The sequence below is a fragment of the Sylvia atricapilla genome, chromosome 2 (genome assembly GCF_009819655.1).
Source record: "Sylvia atricapilla isolate bSylAtr1 chromosome 2, bSylAtr1.pri, whole genome shotgun sequence".
Classification (NCBI taxonomy): domain Eukaryota; kingdom Metazoa; phylum Chordata; class Aves; order Passeriformes; family Sylviidae; genus Sylvia; species Sylvia atricapilla.
In genome coordinates, this window is record NC_089141.1 from 101,018,035 (window position 1) to 101,042,333 (window position 24,299).

Consider the following 24,299-nt stretch of genomic DNA (forward strand, 5'->3'; position numbering starts at 1 on the left):
GTCACTTTTTATTATACACATTATGAAATAACGTATACCCAATATGCTGTGGGTACCATGCTACTGTTTTTGACCAATGCACAAGACATTGGTACTCAGTACTGGAGGAACTTAGAATAACCTGCAGTTAATTTTGCTCTTATTCAAAGTGTCTGAACAAAATTACAGAAAATGATTCTTTTTACCGCTGATTTTTTCCTTTATGCTGCTAGACCCCCTTTATTGCTGACATTTTTTGGGAGTTACCAGTATTGCAGTAGCAGGAGAAGGGGCTGCTCATCACCTGCTACTTGGGTGATATTACTCTGGGTCCTCTTTGTTACAGAGGAAGGAGAAGGTTTAGTGTCTTATGTCATCTTCAGTTTCGGTGCACTGAAGCATTTCTAACTGACTGTCTGCTTTTTTTAATGAAAGAAATTTGTCTTGTAACAGCTTTATATGCCCAGCTAATTAAAACCACTGTTATATTACTTGCCATGTATCCTGTTTGTTAGGCAGAAATTGTTTGCACTTTGACAGATTCATTTCTTTGTTGATATTAGTTTTGTAGGATGCTGGTGCCTCAGACTTGTATAACTTAGAAATAGTAAGACATTTTAAATACTGGCAAGTACAAAATTTTGTTAATCATTAACACAGAAAACATTTTCAGTCTTCCTTAGCTTCCTAAGATACAGTTTGTACTGCTTGTGTGAATGCCTCTGCCTTATGTGGAGACTAAGTTGAGCGACCTTTAATTTGATACATGAGGCTTGGGAATGTGTTGTAAATAAAGAAATGGCTACAATGTCATAATCCTTTTCTAGTAACCTTTTTAAAAGGAAAAATGCTCTTTTTTGTGAAGAGGCAGGATTGTCTATTCTTTCTTTGGCGCTCAGTGGTGGCTGATGTTTTTCAAATTACTTGAGGCTTTGTATGTTTGTTTTGTGGTGTCCTCATTGCAGAGCTCTCATGTCTTCCACAGGACTCTGAGCATGCACAGGTGGGGCTCTAAGACTGCTGTGCTGCCTGTCACTCCGCATTTGAGACTGGAGGTCTGAGGAGCCTCGCCCACCTGGAGAGCTGCATCAGCTGTTAGCACTGAGCCACCTTCTAAACAAACCATACTTTTCCTCCTATCTTTTGCCAAAATTAACAGGATTAACAACCTCATTAACTTTTGTCCCTGCTGTCAAGCAGTCCCTTGAAAAGGTCATGATGATGCATATTCTTTAGCACACTGAAAAGTAAAAAAAGTCATTATTTGTGGCTTCAGATTTCACCAATGCGTTTTCTATTCAGTTTATTGTTGATTGAACAAGTTGGATTCTTTTTGTAAGTATAGGAGTCCTAAAAACGAAGACCAAACACCCCCACCTGCCCAAAAGCAAGGGATGGGGAGGGCTTAAGTAAGCATCTCTCTTCATCCCTGAGTAAAGAGGATGTTGCAGCCTGAATGGCACCAGACAAGGTGAAATAAATAATGGTGTAGTTTATTTGGAGGAAGAGATCTGGTCACAGTGGTAATGGCTCATACTTTCGGCTGAGCAGTAGAAGCCATCATATTTTGCCATCTAGTTCACCATTATTCTGACTGAATGTAGGAGAGAAGAGACTGTAATTCATAACCCAGTATGTTGGAGGAGGCCTGGTGCCAGAAACCAACTGAATGGGTGCCTCTTGTCTTGGGCTCTAAAATGTAGGCCCTGTAGAAATTAGTTTGTCATATGTAAAAAGAGAAAGCCAATGTGTGAACAGAGAGAAAAAAAGGTACTGCAAATTTCTTGTCTTGTAAAGATTATCTGATTATTTCAAGCTACAGAAAACCCTTAGTATAAAATTCCTGCCTGGCATAACTTACAGGTCTGGTTTGATCTTGCATAGTACATATTACTGTTGCACTGATAAGGGAGACACTGGAGAACAAATTTGTGTTGATGGAAAATAAACAAATATACCATCAAAACTTAGTTCAGAAGTTCCTCGAAGCTTTATGAGAAGTATCAGGACTGTGACAAAATACTGATGCATGGTGTTGCAAGTGGCTATAGGCTGAATCTGCATCCTGTTTATTCCAAGGGCAGGTGGGGCTTCTGTGCACACTGCCCAGTAAATCAGCAATTGTGAGGTGGACCCTAATTCAACTTCAAGGATTTTTAAAAGTGCTCTAAAGAGAAGTAAGTGTACCAGATAATTTGGTGAGTCTGTACAGTATGTTCATGTGTTAAAAGAAGCTCAAAATATCAGCTGAGGTCCTCAAGAGTAGTCACTATTAATAATGATAGCTGACATTCTGGTAAGCTCTAGCTGTTATTTGCAGCAGTATTTGAGATGTTTTTTAAAGGAACATATTAATGGGTATTTATGAACTTCTCAAGGAAAATTTGAAATTATGTTATCTTACCATTTGAGACTAAGCTGTTTTTGTTTCTTAGTTTGCGTAAAAGAAATCATGATATTAAGATATCGAGACTGCTAGGAAAAGCATCATGTCATGGTAATTACAGAAAACCAAAAGTAACCAATGCAACATGTCTTGTATAAAGGGTACACTAATTTTCTTGTTTTATTTCCTAATAGTAAAATATGATGACAAATGCTTATGACATTTCCCATAGGCCAAGGGGGGATTACAGGGGAGAGCAGGTGGAGATGCTTTCATACTCTTGGTCGAGGGACTAAAAGAAGGTCCTTCTAGGCATTATTGGTGTGGGCACTGAGCTGCTGATGTGAGAGCAAGGTGAAGGTGGCAGGGTCACTGCTGGAGGTGACTCTACTGCTGGGCCACCAGTGTGCCAGGGGGCCATCTCTTGGCACAACCCTGAGCCTCCCTACAGCGTTCCTGGGTTATTGATGTGCTCACCAGGGTGAGATTGCTGGGCACGTGAGACAGGCCTGCGTCCCGAGAAAGGGTGAGATAAAGCCTCACACTTGGCAAAGAGAATTCTCTCAGGTTGGTTGATCTGTAGAAGGCAGGGGGAGGGTGGTGATAGTACTGTGGTTTCATTAAGAGTTAGGTTCTGAAACTGGTGACCCTTGGGCTGTGTGGAGCAGGGGGAAGTGAGAGCCTTCCCAGCGGGTAGGCATGAGCTGAGACACGTGGTAAGACAGGTGGAAGACAGTCCTAAAAGGAGTCACTCTGCGTCACCAGTGCTTAAGCCACCAGGTCTGTGATGTTCTGATTCTGACTCAAGCCAAGCAGAAGAGTCAAGTTTATTCATTGCTGCACTGTGTAGTGAGGTCTGTAACAATTGACAGTTCTGTTATGTTTGAACACTCATTAGCGCTTCAGATTAGCTATTAAAGGACATGAAACGTTTAATCACCGTGTCTTTTCTTGTTAGCAGTAGTCACTAGTGGAATGCTTTAAAAAAAATTGTAATTAAGTGAAAAAATTGTACTTTGGCAATTTTACTTGGGATGCAGCAATTTCAGTCATTGAGGTTACTGCCCTGAGGAAACTACATTTTCTTCTCCCTTAAATAATGTTTTTAAACTCTTGAAATAGTAGCATAATAATTCTACATCATGTAGAAACAGAGAAGATCCTTTTTTACTGCCTCTGTATGTTTGGGCATTTCTAGTGTGTGCAAAGGTGGAACTTTTAGTCGTGATTGGAACTGCTGATTTCTCAAATTCCAGAGTCTGCTATTTAATGAAATATAAGCGTGATGCAGCAATTTTCTGTAGCAGTGACACATTCATTGAATTGCCTTTCTCTTCCCTAGTACTGGTTAGCTCTTAAAAAAAGCTATTAGGAATAGACTTCCGACTAAGTTTAAAAAGGAGCTCTGTTAATTATAGATTAAAGGAAAATCTATAAACCTCAGAAATCCTCAAAATACTGAAGCACAGTCTTTACAATGTTTGCAGCTTGATATTCAAAAGGTTCCAGTAAAATAAAACAGCTAGTTCTTTCAGGGGTCTATAATTATAGGAAGTACTTCTTAAATTGAAATCTGTTTCTTTGCACAGAATCAGCATTTAATCAAAATAATTTTCATATAACTACTTGTGTTCTAGAAGTACAGAATATGTGAAAGATCTATTTTTAATAATATGTTCCAGGGAACTCTTAAGGGAATGCCATAGAACATACCAGTGAAACTTTGCTAATCAACCCCTGTGCTTCCCTTTGCTCTTCTAAATAGCCAAAATCTGTCCCCAGCTGTGTCAGGAGATGTCTTCACAAAGAATTCATGCTGCTGTGATGACTTCTGCCAGCTGTGCTTTTTAGGAGCATGCAGCCAGCTCTGTACCTAGCGGTGCGTGGCAAGGCATCCCATGGCATCCCACCCCAAGGGCAGTGGAGGAGGCAGCTGAAATGCTGAGTGAAAAAGAAGATGGGGCTGTGGCTTCCTACAGCTTCTCCCCTGGTCCTGAGGGCAGTGGAATGCTGTTCAGCATGGGGGAGCTCTGAGCAGAGATCAGGTGGGGTTTGGGGGAGACAGGGCATGGTCACACTGAGGTCTTCCCCAGATGGAATGGACGCAGTGAGGGACTCGAGGTGTTCATGTGCAAGGCACAGACAGGGGAGGAAGAGCAGTGGGTTTGTACAGGGAGTTTGGGGATGAGGGAGACGTGGCTCTTGTGGGTGTTCCTGCTTGCACTGATGAGTTGGGACTGGGCTGAGATGTTGTTTTTTCTCTTTGCCTCAGCCACCCATGGAGAAAGAGTGAGTGGACTGTAGGTGATGACTGCTGCAGTCAAAGGTCTTGGGAAGAACTGAGATGCAGGAAAACCAGAAATTTTTTTCCTTTAGATGCTGAATAGTAAAGTTTTCTGTGAAACCTGACCGTGAAAAATAACCCTGTTATGTTTTTCCTGCATGCCAATGGAGTATATTTTTCTGTTGGCATTTAGAGGATGCTGAGTCATGAGGACTGGGTTTACAGAAGAAAATCATCTTCTTCTCTCTGGAGCTTAGTTTCCTTCATACAGAGATAGGAAAAAAACAACCTCTCTGCTGATCTGGCTGAAGTGCCACCTTGGTAAGAAGTGAGGATGGTGAAATTGGAGAGTAAGATGCAAACAAGAAAAGGTCAGTTATTACTAGAACTAAAAAGACTTTTCTGGGCTTGACAATACAGAAAACATTTCTTTACAAAAGGGAAGAAGGATTGTATATACTACACAGCTTTTAGAATCCTAAAAATACATTTATCCTTGGCAAAGCATCTGAAGGTGTCAGAAACCATAAGATGTTACAGGCACCTCACAAGAAGACATCTGGGACCCTGATTCTTGAGATTTCAGTGCAGCTTTGGGCTGGAGAGCTTTTTCCTGTAAACAGTATGGTAGGATTTGAGATGCTCTGAAGAGATGAGATGAAGTCCTTGAAATTTGATTATCAGCTGCTCATGTTCAAAAGACTTGCAGATTTTTTTTTCTAATAGATTCTATATGTATTCTATTCTAGCATCTGTATTAATACATTCTGTTTTTCCATTCTGTATAACATGGAAAATTCTTGAAGACCAAATTCATAAAAAGTTAGAATTTAATTACTTGGCCAGTATTAAAGCTAAAATGAAGGAAAAGGTCAGTAGGCCTTATGGTTGTGTAAAACTGTATCAGAATTAATTTTGAAATATATTCTGTAATTTAACACTGTCTAGTACAGTGTGTTTAATGGGAAGACTTTTTGAAAATATATCCAAATGCAGATGCTTTTGAGATTTTCACAATATTCTAAGGTAATGATATTATTTTCTGAGAGAGACTGTAAAGGACATACATAGTCTGATATATATATTCCTTCAGTAATATCAATGAAATTATTAGAACATGAGTAACCCCATAACTTTCTGCTAGAAGTAAAGCTTCATCACCTAAGAAGATGTGCAAGCTCACACTTACATAAAATATTAGTGTGATCTGCTTTAATTTCAGTAGGAGTATTCACTGTCTCGAAGTAAAATTCATGGATGGTCTCAGAAATGAAGCCCATATTTGAGAACTACAGTGTAGCTCTAGTATGTATACCTCCAAAAGCTTACTCTGGGAATTTTCTGATTTTAACTTTATTTCTTTAGATTTAATTCTGCATTTGTGCTAGCATCTACTATTCAGTTTGAATATAGTTGTTCCTTAGTTATTTTATTGAGGGTGGCATGTTTCTGGATTGGCAGTAGCTCTGAAACTAATGTAATAATGAATAGTCACGTAAAATTGCTCTTGTACTAGTAAGGACCTCTTGTTTTATCTGGGATGAAGGGTTTACTTTCTGGGAAGCTAAAAAAAAAAGCATTTGTTGTTTTTTATGCCTGTAACCTCATAAATATTTTCTAGTTGTTCTCATCCAAGGCATTTTAAAAACATTGCTTTCTCATTGCTTTTTTAAAATTGCTTTTAATTGTTTTAAAATGTTTAGGCATTCACATAGTTTTTTTTTGTCCTCAAGATGGGAATAAACTTTGAGAGCACTTAGAAAGTGCAATTGCTACCACCTGTCTTAGATATACATTTAAGCTTGCTAATTTACTTGGTAAAATCCTTTCAAAACTCAAAAATTTTAGGATCTAATTATTTAAGTTTGGCTGTGAAAGCCTCTAATCCTTTGTGTCCAAACTAGCCTTCCTCATCCTGTGCACAGAAAGAAGAGGAGAGACATTTTGGGATGGAATTCAATAGCATCAAGCCAAACACTGAAAGATTGTTTGCACAGCTGTGCCTAAGCGGTGACCAAACTGTTAAACAACCTAGTGGGGAGAAAATGAATAGAAACTCCTGTTGGCCAGAGGAATGAATTTCCTGGACAGTGCTCAGGACTTTATGAAGTCATTGCACATGCTGGGTCAAGGCTTTTACCCATATTTTCCCCTTGTGCTTGGGAATACTTCATGCTTCACTTTTTCATAATAATATAATTGGCTTAAAGCATCTGAACAGAATTCTGTGCTGACTGACGAATGATGCACTGTGGTGTACTTACCTTTAACTTCTATTAGGGAACCTTTCCCTGCCAGTAAACTGATGTGAGAGGAGACAGTGCCTGTATATCTGTCTTGCTTCCTTGCAAATTGTAGATTATGAAACTGGACTACTGAGCAATAATTTAATCAGTGGCATCAGAAGAGCATTAAGCTCCATTAAATGTTGGGTCACCATCAATGTCAGATGAGTATTAAATTATGGCTTGCAACTTAGTAGTACTCATCAGAAAACACAGTGCTTCAGTTTTTGGCAAGCATATAACAGTTTATTATGAAACAGATGCTTCAGAGCTTAACATATGACTGAAGTGTCAAGTTGTATCAGAGAAGAGGGTCCCAGCAGTAGTGTGGTGCTCAGACTTTGTGAGACACATGTTAGCGAACCACTTCCTACCTCAGGGATTTGGGTTAAAATTATTTCATTAACGGCATCTCCTGTTGAATACTTGGAGGTCAAAGCACTGCTCTGCCTGTCAAAGACTGGCTTATATAATTCTGTCTGCAAATGGTGAAGGTGCAGTTCTCCTGACATGGAGGGAGCATCCCTACATATTGCTCACAGTTTGAATTTTTATGTAGAATAAACACAGTTTTCTCTCTGGTTCTAGTGCACCACAATATTGCCAGCTTGGAATTTGGAAGATGTCTTTTGATACCTCTGTTGCTAGTCACGGATTTTCCAAGTGACATCAGTGAGGTGAAACTAGTAATGCCCTTCTGGAAGGCTTTGCTAATGTCAGCAGCAGCTCTCATGCAGCAGCTAAATCTTTGAGGCTCTTGTCAGTCTGCTGTGCAGCTCCTGCCACTTAGGAAAGCTGCATGCTGCAGGAGATGCTGATCTTGGAGCTTGGCAGGGAGAGAAAAGGATGTAAAAGGGGTGCTTCGATAAAATGTTTTTTCCATTCCTATTTAGGTGCAAAGATTACAAGGAGGAGCTAAAGAAGAGGAGTGGATTGGGCTGGGAGAGTAACAGATGTACTGAGGAGAATTTTTGCTGGTGATGGTGCTGGGAAAGAAATAAATGAGAGTGATTGCTGATATTGGTAGAGCTTGCCTGGTCTTTATGCAGCCTCTAGCTCAGTGGTAAGATGGGTTCTCCCAATGGAAATCCGAAGAGGATCTCTGTACCCATCTGCTGAAGATGGCACTTAAGGTTTTTGAAAAAATCTTGTGTGTGGTTAAGATTTTATTATCTGTGTCTGATGGTAACCGCAGGTTGGCCACATAGTCTTACGATCACAATATTGTGGCAAGATATTTAAAGAAGTGTTACAGTTTCTTATTTATTAAGGATCACATCGCTGGTGCTCAGGTGTTGCCAACTAATTTCTAATTGCTGTGCAGAAACCGTGGTACTTCTTTTGTGGCTGCAGATGAAAATGCTGCAGTTTCAGCTGAAAACATGACAACTGGCTAGAAGGCAGTGGTCTACAGGGATGAGTCCTGTTAACTGGCTGCAGGAAAGGCTGCCTGAGGTGATGGAGCAGTGCCTTGCAAAACCACTCTAGTCAGAAGTCTGCAGTGTCTTTCTGCCCATAGTTCCATCCTAACATTTGGGGTTCATTTGCTGGTTAAAAAGTACTGTCCCAAAAATCAGCATGTTCTTTTCAAAGCTATACCAATAACTTGCTGAAATTTTGATAGTAATCTGTTAGTATAAAGTGTCAGATACTCTTTCAGTTTTCTTCTTCTCTACCTATGACAGTTCTGAAACTGGCTGTTGTGCAGAGAACCAGCTCTGAAGGGAACTTCATCAGAGCAAAACCTATCATGAGGAGAACTGCATCTTATCTATATAGGCATTAGAATTGTCATTTCCTCTCTACCAGAGCTTAACTTGATGCATGCTTTATTTTTAAAAGCCCTGTTATTTCTGAAATAGTTCAAGTTAGGAAAGGCATTCTAAAAGAATGGAAAGTTTTAAGGTATTACTGTTTCTTAATGGGGGGATGAAGTAAAACCCAAGAACTAGGATGTATGTGATGCAGTGCAAAATCAGAATACAGCTGATAGATACATGATTTGGACTTGGAAATGATGGCGGAATTTTGTGTTTCATACCTTAGAGAAACACAGATCATAAGTTTCATATTTGGAAATAAAGATGTCCTCTGTTTTTCAAAAAAACTCCCACTCTAAGTCTCACTCAGAATGTTATTTTTCAGTGAGTCTGGAGGAGTTTGTGGCAGGTAACAGGGACAGTAATTTCACTTATTAGCAACTAGTAGGAAGGTATGCAAAGTCGACCAGAAGTAACATCAAACTAGTAATTAATAACTCATTCACTCAAGTTTTACAAGTACTTGAAATTATATCTGTTCAACCTTCAGTCTGAAGTGTGTTTTAAAAGATAAATATGGAGAAGGAATGTCTCATACAGTAGAAAAATGAATGCATATAGAAAGTCCTATTAAACTCAGCAGAGTGAAAATTCAGGGGATTTTTTTGACCTTTTTGTTTTTGTTTTTCTCTGATTTTTTATTTTCCTGGTTTTTGATTAGGTAAGGATGAGGTGCTAACAAAATACATAGGATTTTTTATACTGCTCTTTTATCACTTTTCAATATATATAATGCTTAAATGGGCAGGAGATAATGGAGCAAGACCAGGAAGAATACTGCAGTTGGCTATATCCAGCTAGCAGAGGAAATGCTAAACAGCACTTATCATAAACCTCCTGCTGATGTCTTGTGGAAATGGGCAGGAATATCTGTAATATTGGTGTACTTTATCCCATGCTGACTGATGCAAGAATTTAGTTCTACTAGCCAGGGTTATTGCAGAATACAGAATGAAGATCACAGAAAGGAGACACAACCTCAGAATTATGTCCGTGGTAAAATTTCACCTGTTTGTTTTTTGTTTGTTTGAGTGTTTTTTGTTTTCCTTCTATCTGACAAGCCGTGGCAACAGTAAACTATTGCTGCAGTTGGACCTCAGCTTCGGTTGTTTCCCATGACTTCCACATGCCTTGGGGCGAGGCTTTTTGTCAGGACAGCTAAAAGAAATGCAGCAGAACATCACTGTACCTTGTGCTGCCTTCTGGAGGGCTCTGTACAAGTAGAGCTCTCAGTGGCAGTGTGTTTTCTGTGATGTTCCTGGTATTCTCTATGTGAATTGCTTGGGAGGCTGCATGCGGGGTGCATCTTCCACCTCCCCACAGACAGTTGTCAGTGTTGCCTGCAAGAGTGGAAAGTGTGGGAATTTCAGGTTATTCATTGGATTTCCCAGCATTAGGCCTCTGAATTAGCAAAGTAAATGTGTCTGTATATATGTCCATTTATAAAATGTTAGTAGCACTAAATGGCAGCATTTTGTACAAATGTATTTAGTGTGTAATACTGTAATTTAATGAAGTACCTAATCCTGTCTTTGGGAAGGAAGTTTAGGGATAGATTTCATACCATTAATTTAGTGCTATGTAGTCAACAGTTAAAAATAAATTGTTATTATTTTTGTGTGTGCAACATGTTACTTTCCATGCGAACGTTCATTTCTCTTTCCTGGGGATATAACATTGACATGACTTGAAAGAGACTAATAAGTCACTCTAGATTAATTCAGTCTTTGAAGGGACTAATTCCTAGTTACAGCTTTTTGCTCATATGGATAAGTTGTACAAGCAAGTGATTATGTAAAATGAGGAACTAACTAAAGTGCAGTTTAGCTTGTCATTTCAACTGCAAATTTTTTTTTAATATTTTAATGTATTTACAACCTTGGCAAAACTGACAACATTATTTTGAAAAGCATATTGCTAAAGAAAATAAAAACCCAACAGATATATTTTGCCATTATCAAGTTGTGTGGTTTGCACTTCCACTTAACAAGCTTGCAGTCCATGTTGTAGATTTTACATGAAGGAGTATTTTTTTCCTATTAATGAGCAAGAGGAAGAGTGGAGAAGAGCACACATGTAAAGTTATTCTTGCCTATTCTCTTATGTAAAGCTCTCTGCTTTGGATAGAGTTAGAAGCAGATTGTGTTAGCCAAGAAGTTTAAAACCAAAATGTTTTCACTTAACATATCTGTGCATATCAGAATGTAATAAAGTTGTACTTACAGGACTGTTTGTAAAGTAATTTGAACATATTCTGTCCAATTATGGTTGATGTCATTATGGTTCTCGCTTAATTCTGAAATCCTTCCTGAGAGGAGACAGATAGAGCCAATGAATGCTGAATGATGGAAGGAAAATCAAATGTAAGGGGAGGAAGAGTAATTCAAAGCATGGAGGAAGTAATTGTATAAGCACTCCCAACCAAACCTAGCATCTTGTCTCCTGTTGCTCCACAGAGAGAGGTTCAGTGTAAGTGTAGCAAAACTGTAGAATTGCTCCCCTTGCAAAATCAACTGGTTTGCTTTTAACCATGCTGCTGGGCTGTATGAAAACCACAGACCCTCTGTGAGGACATCACCAAATAAATCTTGAAGCCTTATTTGAACCATTAGCAGATTTCTCCAGTGGGTGGGAGACAGTGTAAAGCAAAGAGGTAAAGGAAATCTTTAACAACTGTTGTATTATTTCTTTGGGGACGCAGTGTTCCAGCTTGTGCCAAAAGGATGCCGTCTGGCATAATAAATTCTTGGCAGCAAAGCTGGTTTTCATGGTGAAAAACCTCTAATAAAGACTGTGGAGGGGCTATCTGACTATTTTGCATAATAGCATATATTAGTCCATGTGAGGGAGGAAGGAGAGGAGGGCTCGTTGTGTAACAACAACAGTGTGTTTCAGGTGGCTGCTCCAGAGCATGCTTTAAAAATGCAAACACTTTGAAGGCATTTGAAAGAACAACCAGTACTTATTTACTTACTTGACTAATGTCAGGGGTGTGCCTGGCTTACATAAACATCTTCTGACTGTCTAACATATTATAGTTGTTTTTTCCCCTTAATATATGATTCATTTATGTTTTCCAGAGGTGTGGGATGGTTACTGAGACATTGTGTGTGAAGTGATGAATATTAGGAGTATAGCTTTCCCTTTCTTTGTGAAGACACTCCTACGCATATCGAAGTATTTGACCAGTAGTTTTAAGTTACAGATGTTTCTTTGTCGTGCGGGGGGATACACAGCTTTTTCTGCCCACAACTCTAAAACCATCCCAAGTCTCACACTGTGCTGAGTTGTGTGAACTCATTTTAAAGAGCTTCAAGCCTGGGAATTGCATGGGCGTTGCAAGAAGGAAAAATGAATGGGAGGGAGTTCACTCAGAGTTTGAAGAAACTTTCCCTCCTGTCCTGCCTGGTGTATGCTTGCACATTGGATGGCTTTACGCTTTCTATAGTTGTATGGTGTGAAGCACAGCTGCAAATAACCATGGGAGACAGTGAAAAGCCATGGAAAATTAAGACTTTTGTATCTTAAGTCCTCAGGGAGTGTTTCAGACTTAGCCCCTTCTAAACTGTTGAAGAAGCCAATACCACACCTATTTAGACAAAGCCTGCCATCCTTAGGGAATATGGTGGTTGCATTTCAATGCTTACAGTAGTACAGGGGAATTTGATAGCTTGTTGTTGCTACGTGGCACAGAGTTTTTTGGGGGAAGGTGCTGCACATTAGTGCAGTTGTGCTTAGAGATGTGCAGCTGTAGCCCAGGGCTGGGACAGATGGAGGGCTGGTTTGCTTTGGTCCTTTCCAGTTCTGGCACCTCTGTGTTGGTGGTGGGCTTGAGCCTGGTGGTCCTCACTTCAGCCTGTTTTAATGCCATTAGTGCTCAGTGCTTGCTAGAGAGATTAAAAAGCCACATGCTGCTATTAGAGGGACAGTTGTTTTTCCTGTGTAAACCAGTGGTGCAGCCTCTTTGTGTGCTGCTACCAGAATATTGTATGTTTGAGGATAAGCTGTGCTTTAATCTTATAAATTTCCTTTGTTCTAGCCTTCAGAAACTCTAAAGTCAAAAGGACAGTGCTGAGAATAACTTATTGTTGTGCTCGTTCGTGTGTTGCTTTCTTTGCAGGGGCATCCAATTAGTAATAAAGTTACTCCTTATAGTTGGATCTGTGGTAGCAAATTTTTAGGAAGCATCAAATCCCTACAGTGATCATGATGCAGACAGCTGTTGTACAAGGAGTCATTCTAGAGAAGAAAAATGGTAGCATTCGATACTTTAACATTTAATGAAAGAAATCAAATAAGTGTTAATTAATGGTATTTAGATCCCTAATTTTATAGTGGTGGTTGAAAAATCCCTATATGCTAAGATAGCTGCAATGTATTCTAGTTTACTTGTGATAATTGGAGCAGAAACATGGTACTTTTAGGAAGAAGTTAAACATTGATTGGACCCAAGGAGATTTCCCTTTCCTGAGGTACTCTGCAAGCTAAAGTACATGTAAAGAGTGAGGAGAATCATTGTGAGAGTATGAAAACTGCAATGTGAAACAGAATAGAAATAAAAGTACCCGTTGAGGGATTTGCCTTTATTAGCTAGCCAGCATTAATTTCTTGGGAAAAGAGAAGTATATTGAGCTTCTTGAGTCAGGGCCATGTCTCCTTGTATGTTACTTTGTTCAGTCTCTGGCATTATGGGACCCTGAATAAGAGTAGACTGTCTGGATTCTTAAAAATCAGAAGCCTGGATCATAGAAATATGTTATTACATGTAAAGTACCAGTGTCACTTTTGCCTCTTGCTTTTTGCAAAGCTCTGATGGTACATTCCTGTTGTCAAAGCTGCTCCAAAAATCATAAGGGCATAGAGTTAAGTAAGAAAAAATAATGTAATTTCCTCTTTGAAATTTTAGGGGAGTATTTCATTCAGGCTTTATAATCTTAATAATGCTTGGACAGCTTTTTGGAGAACTTCTTGGTTTGGATCAGATATTTCCAGTTTATCTCAAGATGCCTCCCTTATTGGGCTGAACTTCTAACACTGAACTTAAAAAGCTGTCATTTTATACCTTTTATTATGAAAGTGAATGCACACTTTCTCATCCCATCCCCACTGGGGCTGTCCTAGGCCCCTGCAGTTGGGTGTTGTGTTTATCAGGGGTAAGTGAATATGTTCCTTTGATTTTGCTTCATTTGAGGGATTCCTGATATGTAATGATGCTGTGGGTTGTTTGGCTCCTCTCCCTTCCACTGTCAAAGAGATTTCTGCTGCCATTATCAGCTACACAAGCTTTTCACACACTTCAGCATTTCTCGTGTGTAAAGGCCACAGCTGTAGTTGAACAATGTGTTCGTTGTAATCCAATAATAAAAGTCCTAAATATAACAATAATTACAACCCCTTACATTGAGAACAATATTGATAATCAGGGATACTAGTCCTTGAATTTCATAGAAATAAAGCTTGACATTGCTTGTTGCACTGTTATCCATGTTTTAAGATTTTAAATACTTTGCAAAACTAGTATGTGGTAGTGTAAAGATTTGGCTTTGCTATACAGATGGGCATAATGGTGGAAAAAAGTACACAGAGAAATATGAATGATTGCATTTATGAACAGCTAAACAGAATGCTGTGGATATTATTCTTGTAATTAACAAGTCTAGATTGCCATAATAAGCACTGATGATAAGTAGTCTAACTGATTTTATTAACATAAGCCCTATGGGACATAACACCCAGTTTGGTCTTGTATTTCTTTAAGTCATGCTTGTAATTAGTCCTAAATGTACATTTTTTGTTTTTCTTGTCTCTTTTAGTTTTCTTTCTTCAGTAAAACACTTTTAAAATTGGTCAATGTGAAGTTCATTGTAAAGTAGAGCTTTTGATGAGCCACGTGTGATCCACAGTCTTGATATTTCTGCCATTTTCTGATGAACAAAATTACCATGTATTGCTCACATGGTAATGCAATTAATATATCCAGGTCTCATAAGAGTGCAATCCCAAAAAAGAGAGTATATCTGTAGGCACAGAAATAACAGATCCTTCTAAGTTGGATTCCTTGAGCAGGATTTAAATTTTAATTGCAGAATTCATAGTGGTTTGAGACAGTGCATCTTTCATCTCAGACTGCTGTTTCGATCCATTGCTATGACAACTACACCCTTTCAGATTCTTGCCCAGTGTAATGCCATCTCCTTGCTTGCTTGTGGCCTTCCACTGACCAACCACAGGTCCTTTTCCTGGAAAGGACCTTAAGAAGAACAAGTTGAGAGGCTGAATTTGAGTTATGTTGATGCTTTTTGTGTTCACATCTCTCTTTTGAGTTCTTCATTTTACAAACTTAACACGCTTTTCTGGATGTAGTAGTATGTACCCAGTGAGTATAAAGTGGGTTTTTGAATTGAGTTTCTCTTTCATTATCTAAAATAGTTTTTAGTTAGCAGTACCTTTCAGCCAATGTTTTGACTGAACATTTGAAAATTCGTAGTGAAAAATACATCTAAACTAAACTGCACATAGAAAACATGTAATCTTATACTATATTCTATGAGTACATGTTATGCTTGAAGGAGTAATTATTTGGATGTTCTTGGTAATTTTTAATGTTCTCTTTAATGCTTTTGGAATTTTATTTTACTCTGCTATAGTCATAGAGAGGAGGAGAAGGGAGGGAGAGACAGAATAATTTTATAGAGTGAGGGACATGTAGGTTTTGCAGTTAGAGGACTTTCACCTCAAATTACAGATAAACAGTGCACAAAATGATTCTCCAGCTCTTTTGCAAATACTGCTGTAATCAAGGCATTTGGCAATTCTTTTTTACATTAATCCAATACCCATTCCTTAATCTGCCTGCAACTAATGTGTTGGGGTTTATTTTTTCCAGTTTCAAATGTTCCAGTTTCATAATGTTTTTTTCAATCTGTACTGAAAGCTGCTTCTGGTGGTTCATTGAACATCCTTCCTACAGTGCTCCTCTGGGATGGGGCATTATTTTTTGCAGCTATCCTGTTCACAGTAGGCATTTGCCATCCACGACACTTAAAACGTTCTGTTCTTTGCGCTGTCTTCTGGCACTAATAACTGTGACATCTGTTTGTCACATATGAAACCCAGGAGGTGCTGAAGACCCTGAAGCAGTGAGCATCCCTTCTGTGAGCATCCCTTCCGTGGGCAGAGGAGAATTGTCTTTGCCTCTCGGGTGGGGAAGGGGCTGGCTTGGGTCGCCTCTGGTTTCTGTGGTGACATTAAGACTGAGGGGCGTGGAGAATTTCCAAATGCCCGTCTCCCACGTACAGACTGTGGGGGAAAATGGCTTTTCCTAGTCTTGCCTCTCGTGCTCTGGTTCTGGGGAGACAATGTGATTGGGGGCAATTGCCTGCTGTGGCCTGCCAGCAGTGTCTGTGCCCAGGAACAGCTCTCTTGGTGGAGGTGGAAGAGAGGGAGTAGTTTTCTGCTTGGTTCTCTCCTTTTTGGTATAACTAAAGCTTGTATTTTTGTACAATTAAAGCGAATAGGCTAATAGCCAATCGGCCCTAGATTAGTAAAGCCTAGGCACAAGTGCATATGTCATAGCAAAATGTGTGTTTTAAGTTATCAGGAGCTCAGCAGAGCTTTCAAGTTTGAAACATATGTAGACCAATGTGCAGTCTCAAAGGTGGTCAGTCCCTAAGAATACTTGGCTTAAATTTAATGCATATTTAATACTGAGCAGAGATAAAACAACTGCAGCTTTTGAGATATCACTGCCATCATGCTAGTTTAAGTAAAAATATTTCAAATAATAGTTTGCAATATGAAAAGGCATTGGATAGTGCTACGTATATGCACATCCAGTTTATATTAAATACTAGCCTACTTTTCTTTTTTTGGCTTGGTAAATTCTGTGCTACAGTCTGTTGCTTAAATTTGTGTTTGTTAAGGTATAAAAGCTGATGGAGTTCAGGTAGTCCTTCTGTTCAGTTTGAAAGAAAATTTGTTTGCCTTATATTTAAAGAAAAAAGACAGATCCCTAGACGTGTCTTTTTTTTTTTAAATAAAACTATGTGCCTTTCCTTCCCATTTAAAATTATTCCATGTATTGTTTGTATGTTACTGCTTTTCAGTAAGTGCTGTGTTTACAGGACAAGGACTTGCTCAGGGAAGTTGCCAGTTTGTGTCCTCACTCTGATAACCAGGGGAGTAGAAAAATACACTCCCTTGTCAAAGTTTCAAGTATGATAGTTAAACCCGTAATGTTCATCATCATTTCCTTAACCCAAACTGAAAAGGTGCCTGGTAAGGACAGAAGGTCTTTTATTTCCGCTGTAGTTTCCCAGCCTTGAAGAAAAAATCTTTTACTGCCAGTTTGGGGAAGAATAGTCCATCTAGTTACATCTGGTTTTAGAACGGTATCTGTGCAGTTGATTTTTAATTCAGATCTAGCCATGGAAAAAAGCCTATATTAATATTGTTTAGTCTCTTAAAGGTGGGAGAAAAGCCTGTACTGCTTGCAGAGGAGGAGCAGACTAAGATCAGAAAGTCAGAACATATTTTATGGAGAGGCTTATTTGAGTTTCAGTTGCCAGAGATGTGCATAACATGTTGTGGCACTGAATTACAGGGCAGTTTGTTGGTTAGCTTGTTTCAAAAGATGACCTGTTACACTCATCAAAATAAGACAATACCTCAGAATGATCATGAAGTTAGGAGACTGTGAGCATGGAAGATTTCTCTGGAGGATCGTGCTGGATCTTGCAGTCTAGTCTTATTCCAGATAATCATTTGAGTAAAAAAATGAAAAAAAAAAATCAGTTTCTATGACGCTGTTGTAATAAAAGAAACGTAGAAATCTGTTTGATTTGCATCTGTGGACTGTCAAAAATTGTTAATGATTTGATGAACTCTAGGCCTATGCAAGGTAGAACTCGATGACAAAGTTGAGAAAAAAAAACAGCTCCAGTATGTCCTGCTTGCAAAAGAAGCTTTTCTAGAGAAGTTTTTGAGGGTTTTTTTTTAATGTCTAAAGTATTGAGTCTTCTGCACAGTTTCTTTTTGAGGAGCTTTTTTTATTTTCTTGCTGGTTTTATGTATTTAATCCCACAGGTGAGGTAGAGCTTGCTTGAGACTTAGTGTAAAGAGTTTTCCTTTTCTGTCCATACCCAGAATTGTCCATCTGTGTACATAACACCTCGTGTATACACCAGCTAACAAAGATGGGCAGTGTATTAACATCTTAAATGCTCTTGTGGACATGAATCAAGTGGGCCAGGTAATGAGTGTGTAATGGGATCTGGACAGTATTGCCAGACTCCATAGTTGATAAGCTCAGGTGGAAAGCATGTGAGGCAGAGGAGTCTTTCTTGAGTAGTTGAAATCATTGGAGGTCAGTGTTACTGCTGGAGCTCAGGACCAAGAATATTTCAAGAAAAAAAAAATATTATAGTTTACTTTAAAGAGGAGGCTTAAAAGGAAGAGGACTATGATCATACAGTTTAGGAGGATGAGTGTCACACTCTCCCCCTCTTACTACTAAGACACCTCTGCCTTTACGTATACCTGAAAAATTTTGCCGTTATTAAGGATGGGGAGCAGAGTTGTTGAGTATAAGACTGTTACTTGTGTACTGACATCACAGAACTTGGTTTTGATATACTCTGGGGCCTTACACATCCAGAATGTAATCATGAGCATGGCTTTTGGACTTCCTGAAACATCCCTGACTGCTGGATACTCTATAACCTTAATCTCACCCAGAATGGCCAGGAACGTGGAGTAGCTCATCAGTCTGAGTTATTTGTTGGAATTGCTGTGGTATGGGGATTGGGTGATGTCCTCTCAATATGACAGTGGAGAAGAAGCAGAGCAGCCCTTGGCAGCTAGAAAAATGGCTAGCTGCGTTGAGGTTGGGTGGATATTGGACTTGCAGGAGATTAGGAGAAGACAGTATTCTTAAGATGATGTTATTTTCATTTAGCTTCCTCTCCAGGCACCTGATGTTTTTTTGGTACATCTTGTCCTGTCCCAAGTTAATGGCATCATCAGCTGGGAATGCTTGTTCCCTGCAACTCCCCTCTTGTTGATTTGAAGGCAGCAACGACTGTCTGGATGTGTTGTGGCTTTGGAGGCAAAAGGTGTGGGAGAGGAATGCTGCTCTTTTTGTATTAATGTTATTATCATCATCATCATCTGTGCACAGTTTTGTTTACAAAAAAAAGAGCTGTTCTTTAATTTAGAAATAAAATGACAGAAATAAATTACTTGAAAAGGATGTTTAGGGAATAAGGAGACGTATTTGTGGCAAGCTATTCTGAAAATGTCATTCAGTATATGATTAAATTATTTTGTTGTTTCCTGGCTGTAGTTTTTATGAAATTGGTGAGTCAAACAATTGTCAGTAAGACTTCTGTTCTCTTAAAGTTTTTTCTCACCCTGTAGGAACTACATACATCCATCTAGATTACATCTGAATGACAAAAATACTTAGGTGACAGGAGGAGGAAGACTACTGCCTTTACGTAGAGTTGTGTGTCAGTAACTGTTTATTAAATGCATCTGTCATGTCTTATTCTGGATTTGTGTTGCTAGTGCCTTAACTGGTAATTAATTTTTTATGCCTGATGACGTTAATTCTTTTAATGTTATTCTCGTTCAGCAGTCTGTGTGACCAGTGTGGGTCTTAAGTTCAGGAAGAGCAGAAGTACACTGAGCCCCTCATGCATATCATCAATAAAGATTTTTAAAAGGGCTGGCCTCAACACTGAACCCCAAGGAACATCACTTGTGACCAGCCACCAGCTGGATTAACTCGATCCCAGAGCCCAGTCATCCAGCCAGTTTTATACCCAGCCAAGAGCGCACCCATCCAAGCCATGGATAGCCAGTTTTTCCAGGAAAATGCCATGGGAAATGATGTAAAGGACTCTACTGATGTCTATGTAAACAGTATCACAGTTTTTCCCTCATTGCTAAGTCACTCTGTCACAGAAGGAGCTCAGATTGGTAAAGCAGAACCTGCCTTTTCTAAATCTATGCTGGCTGGGCCTGATCTCCCAGTTGTCCTGTATGTGCCATGTGATTGCTCTCAACAAGAGCTGTTCCATGACCTTTCCTGGCATGAGTTCAGACTGGAAGGTCTATGGTTGCCCAGATTCTCCTTGCAGCACTTCTTGGAGGTGGACATCACCTTTGCTGAGCTGCAGTCAACTGGAACCTCTCCAGTTAGCCAGGACTGCTGGTGTTTGGTGTAAAGTGGCTCAGTGAGCACTTCCACCAGCCCCCTCAGTACCCTTGGGTGGATCCCATCTAGCCCCACAGACGTTTGTCTAAGTAATGTAATTGGTCACTGACCATTTCCCCATGGATTATGGAGGCTTCATTCTGCTCCTCATCCCATCTCTGTCTTCTAGCTCAGGTGCCTGGGTCCCTAGAGAACAACTGGTTTTCTTATTCAAGGCTGAGGCAAAGCAGACACTAAGTACCTTGGTCTTTTCTTCATTCTTCATCACTGTGTTTCTCCCCACATCCAATAAAGGCTGAAGATTCTCTGTGGCTCTCCTTTAATTGCTCATGTATTTATAGGAACACTTACTTTTGTCTTTTATGGCACTGGCCCAATGAAGTTCTAGCTGAGCTTTGGTCTTTCTAATTTTCTCCCTGTATAACCTCATGACATCCCTGTAGTCCTCCTAAGTTTACTGCCTCTTCTGCAAAAGGTCATAAACTCTCTCTTTTTCCTGAGTTCCGGTCAAAGCTCTCTGTTCAGCCAGGCTGGTCATCTTCCCTGACAGCTCAATTTTTACCCTGTCACAAAATCACAGAGTATTCTGAGTTGGAAGGGGCCCACAAAGATCATGAAGTCCAGCTCTTAAGAGACTGGTCTGTACAGGGATCAACCCCCCAACTTTGGTGTATACTGACACCATGCTCTGAAGAGCTGAGCTGATCTGAGCAGTTGCCTGTGGTGGCGACCTCTCTGGTCCTTTTAAGATTTCTTTCCTGAAGAATGGCTTGAGATAACTATTTGATTGGAAAGAGCAATGAAATTAAGGCAATAGCCTCAAGTGCTTGATTATCTAGACTTTTAGGTGGCTTTGTTTTGGAGGCAGAAAGTCAGGCAGCAGGCTCTGGAAGGATATTGTTGAAGTCCACTGGAACTGAGGACTTTCTCCTGTGTCTTGATACTGGAACCCTTCTTTTACAGCACGTTTGTGTGTGGTTTAGTTTCAGTATGTGAATTCTGAAGGTTAAAGCCCTATGAATGTTGTGCTGGTGTAGCAGGGGCAGAGTTTGGGTGACTCTTGCCCAAAGGCTGAGCTGGCCAGGAACAACAAGCTGGCCTGGTACTGGGGCATCCATGCCTGAAGCACCAGCATGTTCCTCCTGTGAGTTTCTTCAGAGGTGTGGCTACACCCTGAGAGGCGCAAATGAGAACCAAAAATGCAACAAAACCAGTTTCAGAGAAGCTTTATATTGTATACCAGGGTTCTTACAAGATAACTGGGGCTCAGCAGTCAGATCAATGTTTTATTTTCCATGTATTTCCATGTATTATTTCCATGTATTCCACATTTTTTTGATATTTTGATTAGCAAGTAAGAATGTTCTTGGTTTCTTCCAGTCTAATGAGCAGGTGTCTTTTCACTATTAGGGATTGTTTGAAGACATTTTTCAGAAAGGTGGTATCTCTCAAGAATCAGCAAAATTAATGCATTCAGAGCTTTGTCAAGTCCTGTTGCTTGGTAGCAGTCATGTTGATCCATTGTAAAATATTCAGACAGAAGTGTTAAATGGACCAGCAAATAACCAAGAGTCTTACTTACATGTATCCTCTTGGTACATGAGTGCACATGCTGCAGAGCTTCCCTGGACTGCCTGGCTCTCTTGGGCAGAGATTGATGGGCAAGAGATGGGTGATGGATTCTCTCACATTCTGCAATACTCTTTGCTCCAGGTGAAAGTGTCTGGTCAGCTGCATGGTGTTGACTCACAATCAAACAGAGAAGGTAGAAATATGGATGCCCTCCAAAGCAGGACCTGTACCACCCTGCATTCAGCCATGTCTTGAGCAAATGTGCTGCGTGACTTTGTAGCATGTTTTTTGGCATAATGGGCCTGTTTCTCCTCCCTGATTACTGTATTCTGAGAAGTGTAGCCAGCTCTTGGGTGGCTTTTCATGCTCGTTTGTGTACTGTCACTCCTTACAGGTTCTCTTTGTGGTACATTGAGCTGGATGTACTGCTGCAGTTAGGGCCCTGTTTTTGCATTTGCAGTGCTACTGCCTTTCTTGTTCTCTAGAGCTCTTTGCAGCTTGTTTTAGAGGCTGGCATGATTGGTGAACTTTCAGGTGACCCAGCAGTATGTGAATGACCTTGGAATGGAAGGGATACTGTGGTGTACTGTGGTGCACTGCCTCTTTGGGTTTGACTGCATGTTCCATTGTTCCCTTTTCTCCTCTCCCCTTCCAGATGTGGTGGAGGCATCCCTGACATACCTGTTATTAGGGGCTGCCGGATTGACATTCATAGCACAGTAAACTGCAAGAATTCAGGGCTTTGTTCAGGGTTCAGGAGCAGTAGGTATTGTCCACAGGTAAAAAAGGTCATGGCTGCCATAGCTCTTCAAATCTTAAGGTTTCTGGGTAACAAAGTTTTTTTTTTAATGTTAAAATACTTCTCTTAAAGATAGGACAAGCATCCTTTGCTGGCTTAATTTTTGGCCAGTTTTACTTGCTACTAGGGTACAAAAATATTGCTAACTTCTATCTTCCCTGTCCTTTTGTTACAGGTCTTGATGATTGCCTGCAGCAATATATAAAGAACTTTGAGAGAGAGAAGATTAGTGGTGACCAGCTATTACGAATTACTCATCAGGAACTGGAAGATCTTGGAGTCACGCGAATTGGCCATCAGGAGCTTATCTTGGAAGCAGTAGACTTACTCTGTGCACTGGTAAACTTCTTGGGGCAAATGGGGAGGGTTGAACAGTGTTTGCATATTCACACTTTCTGTATTTGAATTGTTAGTCCTAAAGACTTATGTAAGCAGCTCAAGAAACTCCTGATTTGTAATGTATGAACACTTTAGCATTTTAAACCAGAGGCAAGATGCAGGGAAAAATCTATTGATAGCATGATGTTTGGTAAATAAACTGGTATCAGAGATTTAGGGCCTACATGTCTGTCTTTATAGAGTAAGTTTATCTGAAATGACAAAGAAAATAGACTGTGTTTTGTTTGGAATGTAAAATAGTCATATATGTGAATGGAATAATTGAGTGTTGGTTGCCCTTTACAAACAAAATGTTTTTGATATTAACCATGTCATTCTTCATGGGTTCTTTCATACAAATTATGTTTTAGATGATTTTTTGAGCCTGATGAAACAGAGCTGCTTGTATTTCACAGTAGAAAGGATTAAATACTGAAATAATTATCTTACATATAAATAATATATAAATTTTTGATGGAGCATATGCAAGGAGTTTGGTAATGGTCTTTTCAGTCAGGTCATGTCGTGCATAACTAGGATTATCTGCTCAGTGAGGGCTGTGGCGCTGACTTCACCCTCCTTATGAACTCCTGGTGTCTGTCTGTAAAGATTAGTGATAGATTGGGCACACTGCATTCTCCACTGTGGAAAGGATTGTGAATAGCTCTGTTAAGATGTACTTCAGTGCCTAAGGTGGTGTTTAGTGGGTTTTTAGTACATACTGTTTTTTAAGCCTCAGAAGGAGCTTTTAAGAAAGCTGAATCCTTGGAGAGGCAATCAAAGACTGTAGGCTGAAAGGCTCTTCAGAAGGGCCTGTCGGTTCTCCATATGGAGCAGCTTTCCTGAATACCTTATTGTTGCATTTTTGGGGTATTGTGAAGTGTAATGAAAAAGAGAGAGTGGAAAAAAAATATACCCAAAAATTTTAAAAAAAAGTGAAAAAGCTTTTTTCATACAGGAAAACATTTGATTTTAAGCACAGATTATCTTCTATAGAATACTGTTTCTAGTAACATTGCAATGTGAGTCAGTGCAATAAGTTAACTCATCAATTTGTGTTTTAAATAAGAAAGTTGCAATCTGAAAAAATGCTACTGATATAGAAGGGGGCAAAAAAGCTGTTATTCACAAAGTACTTCTTTTATCAGACAGTGCAAAAGAAAACAAGAAAATACTTTAGTTAACTGAGAAGGATAAAGTCTAAGTTAGGGGGAAAAAATGGCAGTTTTTCACAGTCACACAGAGAAACAAATTGTGGCTCTTTGAAAAATAAATTGCTTTTACAGAAAAAAGCCCCTTGTTTATTAGCTGAAATTTCTTTTTTCCCCAATATGTAATTACAGATATAATCTTCAGACAAACAAACACAACTTGTAGCTCCTTTATCTTAGGCAAAAGTGTATGGAACTAACTTGAATATAAAATAAGGAATTTCTAGCAAAGGCTAACACTGCATCTTAAATGCATGCAGCAAATCTCTCCTTTCCTGTTTCTTGTTGCACATACAGTACTTTCTGCTTTTCTGAGTTTATCTTAAAGAAAATTGCTAAAACACATTGCTAAAACACAGTGGCATGA

At 39.5% G+C, this 24,299-nt stretch overlaps 1 protein-coding gene across 5 annotated transcripts in view; it reads left to right on the forward strand.

Annotated features, from left to right (window-relative positions):
* Window positions 1-24,299, forward strand: part of CNKSR2 (connector enhancer of kinase suppressor of Ras 2) — a 205,222-nt gene that overhangs the window by 13,805 nt on the left and 167,118 nt on the right. For all 5 annotated transcript variants that reach the window (XM_066313957.1, XM_066313958.1, XM_066313959.1 and 2 more), the window contains exon 2: window positions 22,519-22,682. In XM_066313957.1, the coding sequence (XP_066170054.1) occupies window positions 22,519-22,682 (164 nt within the window). The remainder of the gene's footprint in view (window positions 1-22,518; window positions 22,683-24,299) is intronic.